The sequence below is a fragment of the Populus alba genome, chromosome 6 (assembly GCF_005239225.2).
Source record: "Populus alba chromosome 6, ASM523922v2, whole genome shotgun sequence".
NCBI classification, from domain to species: domain Eukaryota; kingdom Viridiplantae; phylum Streptophyta; class Magnoliopsida; order Malpighiales; family Salicaceae; genus Populus; species Populus alba.
In genome coordinates this window covers 21,404,944-21,418,041 of record NC_133289.1, presented here as the reverse complement: position 1 = coordinate 21,418,041, position 13,098 = coordinate 21,404,944, and the positions used below count along the sequence as shown (strand labels likewise).

General features: G+C 33.2%; 2 protein-coding genes and 1 non-coding gene across 3 annotated transcripts; 1 reads left to right on the top strand and 2 right to left on the bottom strand.

Annotated features, from left to right (window-relative positions):
• Positions 1-442: 442 nt before the first annotated feature.
• LOC118030663 (auxin-responsive protein IAA2) lies at positions 443-4,088 on the top strand. Its single transcript, XM_035034851.2, has 5 exons — positions 443-1,296; positions 2,338-2,609; positions 2,695-2,839; positions 3,016-3,068; positions 3,178-4,088. The coding sequence occupies exons 1-5, from the start codon at positions 833-835 to the stop codon at positions 3,240-3,242; spliced, it is 999 nt and encodes a 332-aa protein (XP_034890742.1). The 5' UTR covers positions 443-832; the 3' UTR covers positions 3,243-4,088.
• Positions 4,089-4,322: 234 nt separating this feature from the next.
• LOC118030878 (germin-like protein 8-6) lies at positions 4,323-11,141 on the bottom strand. Its single transcript, XM_035035175.1, has 2 exons — positions 10,894-11,141; positions 4,323-4,554 (listed from the first exon to the last, which is right to left on the bottom strand). The coding sequence occupies exons 1-2, from the start codon at positions 11,139-11,141 to the stop codon at positions 4,323-4,325; spliced, it is 480 nt and encodes a 159-aa protein (XP_034891066.1).
• On the bottom strand, positions 5,880-5,952 carry TRNAR-CCU (transfer RNA arginine (anticodon CCU)). The gene has a single exon. It is a non-coding gene; the product is annotated as a tRNA-Arg (tRNA).
• Positions 11,142-13,098: the final 1,957 nt, after the last annotated feature.

The following is a 13,098-nucleotide window of genomic DNA, read 5'->3' as shown; positions in this document are numbered from 1 at the left end:
ACTATTGTAATCCACATTGCAATGGGTATTGGATGAACAATGGTTTCTTCCACAACTTTTAATTTTTGTTACTTCATAAAATTTAATATCATTACTCTCTCATACTATTTTTTTAACAAAAAAAATTGACTATAAAAAAGTCAAATTCAATTAAAAAAACACATTACATCCATAAATTATGATAACTTGGGTTATCTCGACAAACCCACAAATCATGCTAATCTCATAAAAAAATAAAATTAAATAAAAATATAAAATTAAATTTTCAATTATTTCAATATTAAATAATAAAATAAAAAAATTGAAAAAAAAAATACAAAACCATGTGTAAGAAAAAATAAAAATAGTGATTTCCCATATCATTTCGCTTTTCTTGTCATTATGACAAGTTGAACAGAGTCAATATGCCAACTTGCTTTATAACCCCCAAGCTTAGCTTGAAATATGACACTGTGCTTCCTTCTCTGAGTCGTGTAGGCCCTTTTGGTTGTAGAATATGCTGTTTGTTTTTCTTCTTGCTGAGAAAAATTAGATTGATTTTTAGGCTAGCAATAGAAAGTAATCTAGGAGTTAATGGATTTCTTGTTTCTTTGTTGAGTGTTTTAATGTAAAAGCTAGCTGTGTTGGAGTGGAGGAATAATCTAAGTGCCTAAATCATTAATATACTCGGTGGCACTTTCTCCTGTAGGCTTGTTGAGTTCTTTCCCGTCTCATTTCCTTTTGCAATTCTCCTCTTTCATTAAAGGTTAGATCACTGTTTTATTCCTGGAAAGGATTGAAGCAGAATATTATCAAGTTTGTCTGCTCAGCTCAATTTTCTGGTAAAAGAAAGATGGAGGAAAATACTCGGTGTTTCAATATGACATCTGAGCATAAAAGCCAAAAGGCATCAGAGGAAAAAAAGCTGGAGTTGAGGCTCGGTCCTCCAGGAGAAACATTCCTTGGTTACAAGACCGATCCCACCACTCATGGAGCCAAAAGAGTACTTCAACACCCAGTTGCAGCAAAAACATCAGAGGCAAACTGGTTTATAGATACTAATGTAAAGCAATGCAAGAAGTTCTCATGTTATCAAGAAGAAGCTGAAAAGGTATTCTCTTCCCCATGGTTAAGTAGCTCTTTACATGCTTCATCGTTTCACAGGGAGGCCAAGAAGGAGTTCCAGAAGCCCAAGCCTTCATTTCTCCAGTGCTCTAAAGTTGAAGAGTTACAGTACCCAGATAAGATGGCATGTTCTACCCCTGCTAGTGCTTCATTTTCTGTCACCACAGATGGGGCCAACAGCTGTCAGAAAAGGTTACTTTTCTAACTTTTTCTTCCTGTTGATGTGAATTGATCATAATCATTCCGTTCCAGTACTGTTACTTGCTGATTGATTCTCATAAACCAAATCTAGAGGATTAATTATGAAACAAAAAGGCAGCACAGTACATGCATATGATTCTGTTTGATCAGAACAAAGTTACTCAAGTAACTGTTATAGATGAAATGATTTTGTCCATACCATGATAAGTTGATAACTGTGACCCAAGTACAGAAGAAAGGTACAAGTAGGATGCAGATAGGGTAGCTCAAAATGATCTAGTTCATGGTATCCTGACATTCTAACAAGGTCTTGACCACATCTGAAATTAAAGATCTTTACCGTTTCTGGTTAGCATCTGATCTGCAGGCTGTCTCTTAACAATCATGCATTGACAAGTCAACCATTTAATGAAGCCATTTGTGTTTCATGTCATATCAGCAGAACTCATAGCTTAACAATTCTTCTTTTTGGTAAGGAATGGTGGTTACAACTTACAAAAGCAGCTATGTACAGTCATTAACTTTTAAATTATAAGTATGTCTGGTTAGAAGAAAACTTTTGATTTAAATCAATAGTTTAATATAAAATTATTTTGATTTAATCAGAAGTTTAATTTTTAACTTGTGGATTATGACTTAAACCATATTTCTTCTTTGAAAAAGTTGATGCGAGTCATTTTTACCAAACATGTTTCCAAGTTAAAGTCATTCTAACTTATTTTTATCATAAGTTATTTATAAAAATAACTTTTGAGGTATGATTCAAAATCAATATTTATGTCAAATGGAATTTTAAATTTTTGTACCTAAGTGGATCTCCTCGCACACCCCAAATTTATCATGAGATTATCTAGTCATACTGTCATGTCTATTGTAGTGAACAGAATCGTATGCTGATAATTAAATTGAAATGTGGAACCAAAAAGTTGTATGAATAGAAAGTCATGTTGAGTTGAATTACCTTGTTGGCTATAATTTGATGTTTGATTGATGTTTCTTTTCTGCTCTGATTTTGTTGGTTTAAACAATCAGATGTGCACTTGCAACAGTAGTTGGGTGGCCTCCAATCCGGTCATTCAGGAAAAATATTGCAAGTAGCAGTACTTCAAAGATGGTATCTGAGTTACCAAATAAAACTCCAGAAGAAGGGAGCAGCTTAAAGCCTGACCGTTTCAGGAATGATTTGTTTGTAAAGATCAATATGGAAGGAGTCCCTATTGGAAGAAAAATAAACCTCAATGCCTATGACAGTTATGAGAAACTCTCTGTTGCCATAGATGAGCTCTTCAGAGGTTTTCTTGCAGGTTAGATAGAAACTCCATCATATCTGAGTGCATTGTGTTTATGCTGTAAATATCAGGTTATTTACTTGTTAGTTTCTTGTTTTAGCTCAAAGGGAAACTTGTGATCCTATGGGTGAAAACAAGATGGATGAAGCAAAGGAAAATTGTTCAGTTTCTGGTAGCAGGGAATATACTCTTGTTTATGAGGACAATGAAGGTGACAGGATTCTCGTTGGAGATGTTCCTTGGCAGTAAGTTTCATTTACCTCTCTCGTCAGTAGCTTTCAATTCTTTAATAACCTGTAGGCCTGGTTAACAGTTGTCCATGGCTGTGCTTGGAGATTTCAACGATCATTGAAGAATGATGGTTACTCCTTTTCTTTCCCCTGCTATTTCTGATTTTAAGGAAATTGTATGTTTCCTGCAGTATGTTTGTATCTACAGCGAAGAGACTGCGCGTACTGAAGAGCACTGAGAAAGGTGCGTTTACTTTAAAGTCATCGAGTTGATAACTGTCCAATGATTTCCCCTTTTTCTTTTTGCACTTTTGAGCTTTTAAGACTTGTGGTGGATCTGTGGCCATTTTCAGTTTCAGTTGGTATCAATAAGCAAGAAAAGACTCCACCTAGCTGTGCAGTAGAACTTGGAAGATGAGGTTTTGAGTGGAGAATGAAATCTTCAAGTGGAGAAATTTCCATAGAATGAAGCCTGACTTGGATTTCCCAAATGACGTCAAGTGGCAATCCTTTCATAAAGAGTATACCTTCCTTTTATTTCCTGATGCTGAAAAAGAAAATTGCAAACTTCCCTTGTCTGTCACCACTTGGAGAGCCAGATTAAACTCAGTTTTTGTAAAATAAGTAGCCTGCTCAACCTTTTTAGAATAAGTAATTTGTGGATGCAAAAATACTTTGACAGTATCTTGTGATGTATGTACATATATGGTTCATTTTCAGTCTAGTTTCTTCAAGGGCTTCACGGGACCTGGAAAACTTAGTAGTTCAACCAAGATTGATTTAATTCCTCCACAGTGTTCATCAAAATGTAACGTGATTCAGGAAAAAGCAGGAGGCTCTGTGAATTCGACAGAATGGAAGCAATGACCCAACTAATGGTGCTACAACTGGTATATAAGAAAGGAAAGGAATCACTCAATGCAAGATATTAATGTGTCTTCTAGTATCCTCACGTGTTTACTCAGAAGATCAAGCAGTCTGTACTCCTCAAATAGTGTTCTTGGTGCAAATTACTAAGGCTGTTGTGTCATAATGTTATGAAGTCCAAGCACATCGTAGTGGATCTTCTGCTGGCCTGGGATAATTTCATGTGATGTCTTGTCCTGTCCTGCGCTATCCTGTGTATGCATAAAATGCTCCCTTTTGTTCAGCTTTGCTTAGGATTTATAGATTATTTTCTCCCTGTTGTCTCCTCCTTTTTAAGGCGAGTTTGACTTTGTGTGCTACTACTGTTCTTAATGAATTATGGACTGTTTTACTTTTCTTTTTGTTCTACGAAAAGAAGGTATGGGAAACAGAGATTTAATACAACAAAAGAATGTTTAATACATGAATTCAAGACCAGCATACTCTTAAAATCCACTCGGTGATTATTAACTTAATCTGACACACAAAAAAGCTCAGTTCACACACACACTTGGACAACAAGACTAACACGTAACAAACATATGGCCGGACTATAATTGTGTTTCCTGTCCCATCATTTTCCACTCCTCGTCTAGAATACTGATTGCAGGTAATTGACAACAATCTTGTCCAATTGGAAAGCTTTTGCAAGAACGTCACATGGAATCTTTGGAGGAGACTCAAACACAGCATTTGCAATAGTAATGACACCTGGGTTTTGACTGCACAAGGCAGCAAGAGCAACAGCGATGCCGTGTCCTGCATTTCTTTGGAAATGAACAAGATTGATCGGGAATACAAGCACAGCTCCCTTTTGTAAGAACCTGGTATCCATACCAAGCAGAAGAAATTGACGATCTAAAGCTAGAGCTCGATGCAATTGATTTCACTGTAATGTGCATGTCCAAGAACTCAAGGGGATAATGGAGGAAGCAATAGAAAATCAGCTAGTATTCTTGTACAGAGAATTCAAAGAACTTGTGTGGTTCCATTCATTAATGACATTGAGCTAAATCACTTATTTGCTAACCCAATTATTGAGTAATAGCAATGTGGTACAGACAGACTCTTGCATTGAATTTGATCTCTCTATCTGATCTGTTTTCTTTTCCTGCAAGATTCTGAACTCCAAAGCAATTGACCGAGTAAACTCCATTTTTTTATGTCAATCTCTACCCATCTCTCTTTTGCAAGTCTTTTTAAATCAAAGCAGGCTCAGAAGTCAAAAAATGATCATCTAAAGTATTAAAAATCAAACCTTCCAATCTTCCTGTTCTACTTCTAACTGTACAAGATGCATCAATTATGTTCAAATCATCCTAATTACAAAAGTTCTGACAGTCCCTTGCTGCTCTATAAATTTGACAGGTCTGCAGAGAGGGCTATCAGATGATTGTCCTCTACATGGGGAGCTAGACTCTGCCGCTTTATGGACTGCTGGTGGCAATAGAATGGTTTTGAAAAAACTTGTCTCTGGATAATGTCTCCTAATCAACTCTCAAGGTCGATTTTGCATGATTTTCTCATTCCCTGCAGGTATCTTAAACTCTGATGAAGCAAAGGTCAAGCAATTAAAGAACCAACCCTATGTGGGCAAACTGGAGATTGAACCAGACTCATTGAATACAATCAACTGGGTAAAGCCATTTAAAGCTGACGGCAGCGATGTAAAATTTTCAGAGGGATGATAGGTGTTTTATTCCAAATTAGGAGCTGCCTGATGACTCTCCGCCGAAGTTTGCAGCTGCCCTGATGACTCCTTTTGAACGAACAAGAAACCTCCATTACTGGTTTAAATCAAGATATAGAAGCAACCTAAGCTTAATATGGGTGAAGTTTACCCAGTCTTCAAAACTAGCAACAGTCCTAGCATGCTTACATTGCCAATCTGCAACAGAATCACAATGTCTAAAAAACAAAAGACTACACGTCTAGGTAATAAGAGCTGTATCGATGTTTTTGCATCCGCCATGAAGGACAAAATCCCCAGCAGGATAGCGCCAGAAGCAAAAACAAAAACAAAAGCTTTTCAAAAAATTCTTTTAAAAAGAAAACTATAACAAAAACCTTCCCAAAAATGTTGAACTTACATCGTAGACTAGCAGTAGCAGTGCTGTTATAAGTCTTTTAAATAAAACTTAAATAAATTCGCGCCAGGTAGGGGTCGAACCTACGACTTTCTGCTTAGGAAACAGACGCTCTATCCACTGAGCTACAGGCGCTTCTTGTTACAATTCATTTAATATAAATAAACTAATTTAATTACAATACCGAACAAATAATTTCCTGAAAACTCTGGAGGTTTTGGATCAGTGCCGTAGCTTAATCCGAACCTTAGGAAGCAAGCTTTTGTACCTGGATGCTCCTGATCTGGTTTCAACTCTTTCTCGTAAATAGAAAGGGAAGGAGACCAATTGGGATTTCAGGGTTCTTTCATCATTTTTGTTTTTTCTCTCTCTTTTGATTGAATCCACTTAATGCTACGTTAATAAAAATTAATGTTTGATTTATAAAGTTTTTAATAATTAGCCTGATTGATTTACATTCGAAAACATATGGGCAAATTCATTGAATCTGGAATAAAATAAAATTGACTGTTGGATACAAATACAAGGGAAAACCTCTACCCTTGCTCACCTTGGTACTATAATTAGATCACATCTTTTATAAATATAGAGATGATTATATATTATATGATATTTTTTTATATATTAAGATAGTGATATATTAGATCAATCCAAGTTAATTCTAGTTATTCTATAAAATTCATAACTTAAGATATGAGACTATGATAATTTTATATAAAACAAATCAAAATAAATTATGAAACTTAATTCCAATCTATATATAATATATATATATATATATATATATTAAAAAGACAAAAAAAAAATGACTTAAGTCAATCTAAATAAATTTGTTAAACTCATAATAATACATGTCATGAGAACAAGATTACCAAATAGAAAGCAATTTCAAAAAAAAAAAATACAAAATTCAATTCTCAACCACCACAAATATTGAAAGATGAAATTGAAAAAAAATTAACAAAAAAATAGAAAAAACCAACCTGAGTCAATTCGAAAAAACACACCAAACCCACATCCTAGATCATTAGATTGGGATAACTCTATAAAAAAGTAAATCAAAGAAAAATTATGAAGTCCAATTCCCAACGAACAAAATATTAAAAGATAAATTTGAATTTTAAAAAAAAATCTAAAAATTAACTTAAGTCAACTTAGGTTAATGTTCTAAACTCGTAGACCAGGCCATAAGACAAGAATATCTCAATTGAAAACAAATTAATTCAATGTTAAATAATAAAATTAAAAATTAAATCAAATCAAAACATAAAAATAATAACCAAATATTACATGAGAAAAAATTGATAGCCGCTCTAATATTTTTGAAAATGTTGGGCATGCATGAAAATGGATGAGAAAAGAGAGGGGAAGATGGGAAAGAAGAGTGGTCGACCAAAGCGACATCGTTGCTCCTCAACCAGCACGGGCCATTGGAAAATGAAGGCCTCGTCTTGCCGATTACAATGCCACCAATAAAGGCAACATTTGGAGGTTGAGGGCCACTAATCACACACCACTAGAGTGCAATGGCTACTTCACATGCTAGTATGTGTTACACGCGTTAGCTACTTTAACCCTGCCATACAATTTAGTTCGTGACCTTGCAAAAAATGGGATTCATTTTTTTTTAGTTTAAATTTGGTCTTTAAAGCCTCAATTGTTTTAAATTGAATTTTATTTTTTTAAATTGATCATTAACTGAGCATCAAGATTTTTTCTTGGCATCACAAGATCTTCATATCAAGTCAACCAAAATAAACCATCAAATCTAAAAGTTAAAAAATAATAAAAAAATAATAATCAAAGGGACTAAAATAAAGGGAGGTTGGGGGCATTTTGTCTAGGAAGAGAATTTGTTTCAATTCAAATTCCATCCCCAAATGTTTAATTATTTCAAAATCAATAAATTTTCATTGAAAAAAAGGCCCGTGATCCCTTATAGTCAACTAGAACATGTCATCGAGTCCAATCCAAGATTTAAGCAACACAAAATGATCAAGTTGGAAGAAAAAGCTAAGGAATCAAAATAGAATAAAAAAAACTAAAAAGAAATTAATGTGTAACACTATTGCAATTCACAATAATTTCTTTCTAATGCTATATTGATTTTACTATACATTTTAGTTTAGTTTTTTAATTTTGGTAATTGTAATTGCCAATACTTGTTATAGAATATTGCGGTTTTTTTTCTTTTAATTGGGAAATTACTGTAGTTTCAACATCTATAGATTAATGTCTTGGTAATTATAATAAGGATTATGCAATCCCTGCAGTATCCAAAAAGATTGATGCATCTTTCTGATGCTCTCTGACCTTCACATTTTTAAGCCTGCAGGAAGAACTGCAACCTTTCTTTTCTTGGCATCTTCATTGATTTTATTAGTTTAATTAACCTTATGCTATGATTGGCATCCTAGAATCTGCTTTTAGCACCATAATCTCAACGGTCCACTCTCTTTTAGTGAATTACATACTTGTTTAATTATTTATTACTAAATAGGAACAACTCTTTCTTGCGATGAATTTGCCTCTGGAGACTGTACACAACCCATTACAATTATTATTATACGTGAAAATAAAATTAAATTCGAAGACACAAAAATTTACTGCTGCAGGCTGACAAAAATCCGTGGCCGAGTCTAGCAGGCCATCGATGTCCTGAAAGCATCATTAAATACTGGTCAAGGAGTTTCTCACCTAATTAATTAATTAAGGTTTGTTTATATTTTAGTATTGCGGTGCGAATTCTTGTCCAAAATGCTTTTTAATTAAAATATATTTTTTAGATTTTATATTAATATTTTAAAACCATAAGAAAACACTAATTTAATATTTTTTTTAAACATAGAATACTTTGAAAAGGATGTTAGAAATGAAAAACAATATCACCCTTGAAAACAGAGCAGTGCCCTGTTTTGGCTCTTCCTCACATGACTTTAAATTTCTAAATAATTACATGCAAGTGACGAAAAATAGTTTAGAAAGTCAATTAAATTTTATTTTTGATATTAATATATCAAAATAAATTAAAAACACATAAAAATTCACTCAAAACAAAAAAAAAATCAAGATTTTTAAGAAGTTTAGTTAGACCACAAAAACAACATACACTCACCCCTTATCATTTCGTTTATTCATAATTAGATTTTGATAAATATTTATCAAAATATTATTTTTTATTATTATGTGTGTTCTTAAAATTCTTCTTTCATGAGTAATTAATATATCAAGATTTTTCATGTATTTTGTTTTAAGAACTATGGAAATACATTTTGAAATGTTTGTAGATAGAACTGTTATACCAACAAAGTGGGACAAAGGACGTTTTATTTATTTTTATTAAGACAGGTGTCTAGAGAGATGGGAGCATGTCTATAAATAAGACTGTAGAGAGGTCTCATTTTCAAGTTGAAGTCAAAATATCGTCCAAGGTTACCACTTGCTAAGGTAATTAGTCAACTTCATGCAAATTTCATAGCTAGCTTCTTGTTTTTATGCATGTACGTTTATTTAATTTCCTGTAGAAAACGTTCCTATCCAAAGATATAGGAGAAGTTAATTAGGCAACTAGAAGATGGTTAGCTTGGAAGATCAGGAATTTCAACACGAGTTATGTGAATTTGGCCTGTATCACCACAAAGTTGCTGATGTAGATGACGATGGAAAACCCAGAAGAACTGGTATCGCTCTCTTCTCTCTCTCAAACACACAAGCATGTATTTATCTGCCAAAAAAGCCTGCTTGCTCAAGCCTATATATATATCCCAGATGAATAAACTGGAGGAATCATGCTTAATATTTCTTCATTTTTTATTAAAAGAGGTATTTTTTGGAAATAACACGTTGATGCTTACAAAAGATTTTAGACTTGATAGGTGCATGAATAGGGTCAGTGTGTGGTCAAGGGAAAGAAGAGTACAGATCATGCATGCAATGTGAGATTGAGACGTGTTATGCACCTGCATATTGCTTTTATGAAATTCACATTGGGAACTGTAGACAACAATTAATGTTTTTGACATTAATTAAAGTGTTTCTTCCCTTGTATTTTGATTGTTATTGTTCCTTTATAGTTTACTAGATATGATAGGATCATAGTTTGTTAGATTTCATCTGGCTGATCTGGCTTGAGTTATGGTGATTTCAAGCTTGCACATCCATGCTACCGAAATTTGAATATATTATTTTAAATCCAGTAAGTCACCTACGTGCGATCACCATCAAAAACAAAAGACGACCTAACTGGATAAATTTAGCTATATATTTCATAAAAAACTCTTAACCTGGTTGTGGAACTGATTTTATTTACAAACTTGTGATTTAACAGTACTGCTTTGACAGTACCGAAAGGTTTTAAGATTCACCGGTAACTTAATTATCTATACTTTATACCCTCTCTTTTTCTATCCTTCAGAGGAGGACTGAAACTTGTCCGAACCCTTTTTATGCTTTGGAGTGAAGAATATCTTTAAGTTAGTCAATCATCTATTGAGACAATTTTTAAATTTTTTTGTTTTCCTTAATTTAATTTGGGATTTATTAATGACTTAATTCATCTTTATATAATAGGATAATTATCCGATCTCTTATTATATCTCTAACTAAGCCAATTTTATCATTGAATATAAATTAAGTTTCTAATCTAATATTTTGCAATATTTTTCAGGATAAATCATAGAAATTAATTACGTGAATTGCATATGAAAACCTTCCATTTATCTGGGTAGCAATTTGAGAATATTTTAAAAAAATCATGTATAAATTACATGACAAATCTCAATAATTTGGTTTGAAAATCTCTTAGAATGATAGATGAAGAATTTAATATATACTCGAAATAAAATTGATTCCTAAGGAAAAATTGAAGGATTATTATATTATACAACAACAGATTGAGTTATTAACCCTTTAATTAATTTAGTTTAATCTAATCGGGTGCTCATGTACGGACAGGTATTATCCCAACCAGTTTTCGGTGCCTTGGAGACCTGGGCTAGCCTGGTGTGGCCTGATTCAAAGTTTGTAACCATCGAGCACTCAATAAGGATAGGGAAATACATAAATTTTAGGGGGAACCTGCTAAGACTGACATGGAGAACAGTATATGTGGTGGTGGTAACTGTGCTTGCCATGGCGTTCCCCTTCTTCAACGACGTCCTTGCACTCCTTGGAGCCGTCGGGTATTGGCCAATGACAGTATATTTTCCTGTGGAGATGTACATTGCTCGAAAGAAGATCCAACGGCGATCAGTCAAGTGGTTTGCTCTCCAGCTTCTGAACCTGGTGTGCTTACTGGTTGCCATAGCTGCGGCATGTGGCGCCATTGAAGGATTGAATCATGCTCTTCAAAACTCTAAGCCCTTCAAGTTTTAAGAGCATCAAAAGTACCGGATATTAATTATTTGAGTCAGCTCTTAAAATCAGCATCCTGCTTCAATGTCTATGCAAGTGTAAACACAACATTACCTATATCTATATATATGGTGCAGGAGCTAGCATATATATGTTGTATGTAGTGTTACATAGGGCAGGAAAGCCATAAATAGATTATTATGTCTTTTATTTGAAGTTTATTTTAAACTGTTTTCTGTTCATTTGAGACTCACCAGAACTATCACAAGATCATTTCATGGCTGAAAATATCACTGGATTTGAACAGAGTTTTCAGATTAAAAGTTAGTTTCCAAGCTTCATGATTCTAGAAAATAGACTGGTTCCTATTTTACTTTTGTTTTTGTTAGGGTTCTTAGAGACTACTATCCCACTTGAAGTCTTCAATTTAAACGTTTTCCATTAATGAGAAAATTATTCTATAAAATAAACGTGCCTTTGCAAGCGTGCTTGACTAGTTGTCATTGTAACTATTAAATCTCTGTTGAAATACCAACCATTAATTTAAAGTACATATTCGCTTTCAAATCTTTATAATTACGATCATATAATTCCAAGTTGTTAGCAACTTAGCATACACTTAACCTGGACATAGATAATAGAAGATGAGAACAATCTCCAGTGGGGGTGCTTTTCAATATTTTAAATATTTTTGATTGGTTTTGATGTGTTGATATATCAAAAATAATAATCTTAATATATTCTCAAGCAAAAAACATTTTTAAAAACAAACCTACACCATTTCAAACACACATTTTTGCATCAAATCCGTATAATAGTTCTTGATGATTTGCTTTTATAATGCAGCCACCATACCTATTCTACTTCAAGGAGAAACACATTTTACAGATGTTCCGCTGACTCACTTTCCACATGAATCCACTCCCAGGCTACTTTTATATATATATATATATATATATATATATATATATATATATATAGAGAGAGAGAGAGAGAGAGAGAGAGAGAGAGACTTTAAAAAAGGGGAAGAATTGAACACCCACAGAAAGTTGTCTCTCATAGAGGCAAGATTGCAGAAAAGAAATGCTGCTTCGCTTTGAACATAGCCAGGATTTGGGAATGAGTGTTAATGCATAACTCTGATTAAACCTAGTATGTTATAAGGACAAAAGACAAACTTTGTAGAAATGTTTGGGCACACATGTTTCAACACGGCATCGTATTCCACTCACAGCATTTTTTATTTACCCCACACAACTATCATTTATCTCTTGATTGAGCCCCTAGCAAACTAACCTTTCCCCATGACGTCTCCAATCTGAATCCACGTTAAGATCATGAAACCACGACGTTTTTGTCATGAGTTCCAGTTCAGCACATTAGATTTATTTGACTTTTTCACCAATTGGACAAATTAATACTTTATTGTGAAAGTTCTAAGAATATAAATTAAATACACTTTTCTTATCACTTAGTTTTCTAGCCACGTGAAACGTGTGCTATCCATCTATATATTTAATATTTTTATTGTTTTAGATTTTCTATAAATGAAAATAAAATAATGAATACAATTTAGACACTTGAAAAATTAAAATCTAAATAATATTTTTATATAAACTTTGATAATGTATGACCAATAATTATATATTTCATTTTTTTACAAGAATAATAAATTTGAACTTAACTATAAAAATTAGGAATATTTAATACCCAATGGTTATATGGTTATATGTGTGTGTGTATCCTAAGATAATAATCTTTAAGATTTTATATAATTTACTCTAAACAATATTTATGATCTTAACATTTTCTAACACGAGTTAGTATATAATATTGGATTTAACATGGGGTTAATCGGATAATGTTTTATAGATTGGGTTCGAATTGAGAAAAACATTTTGTTCTGAGTACTCAATATTGAGTACAAAA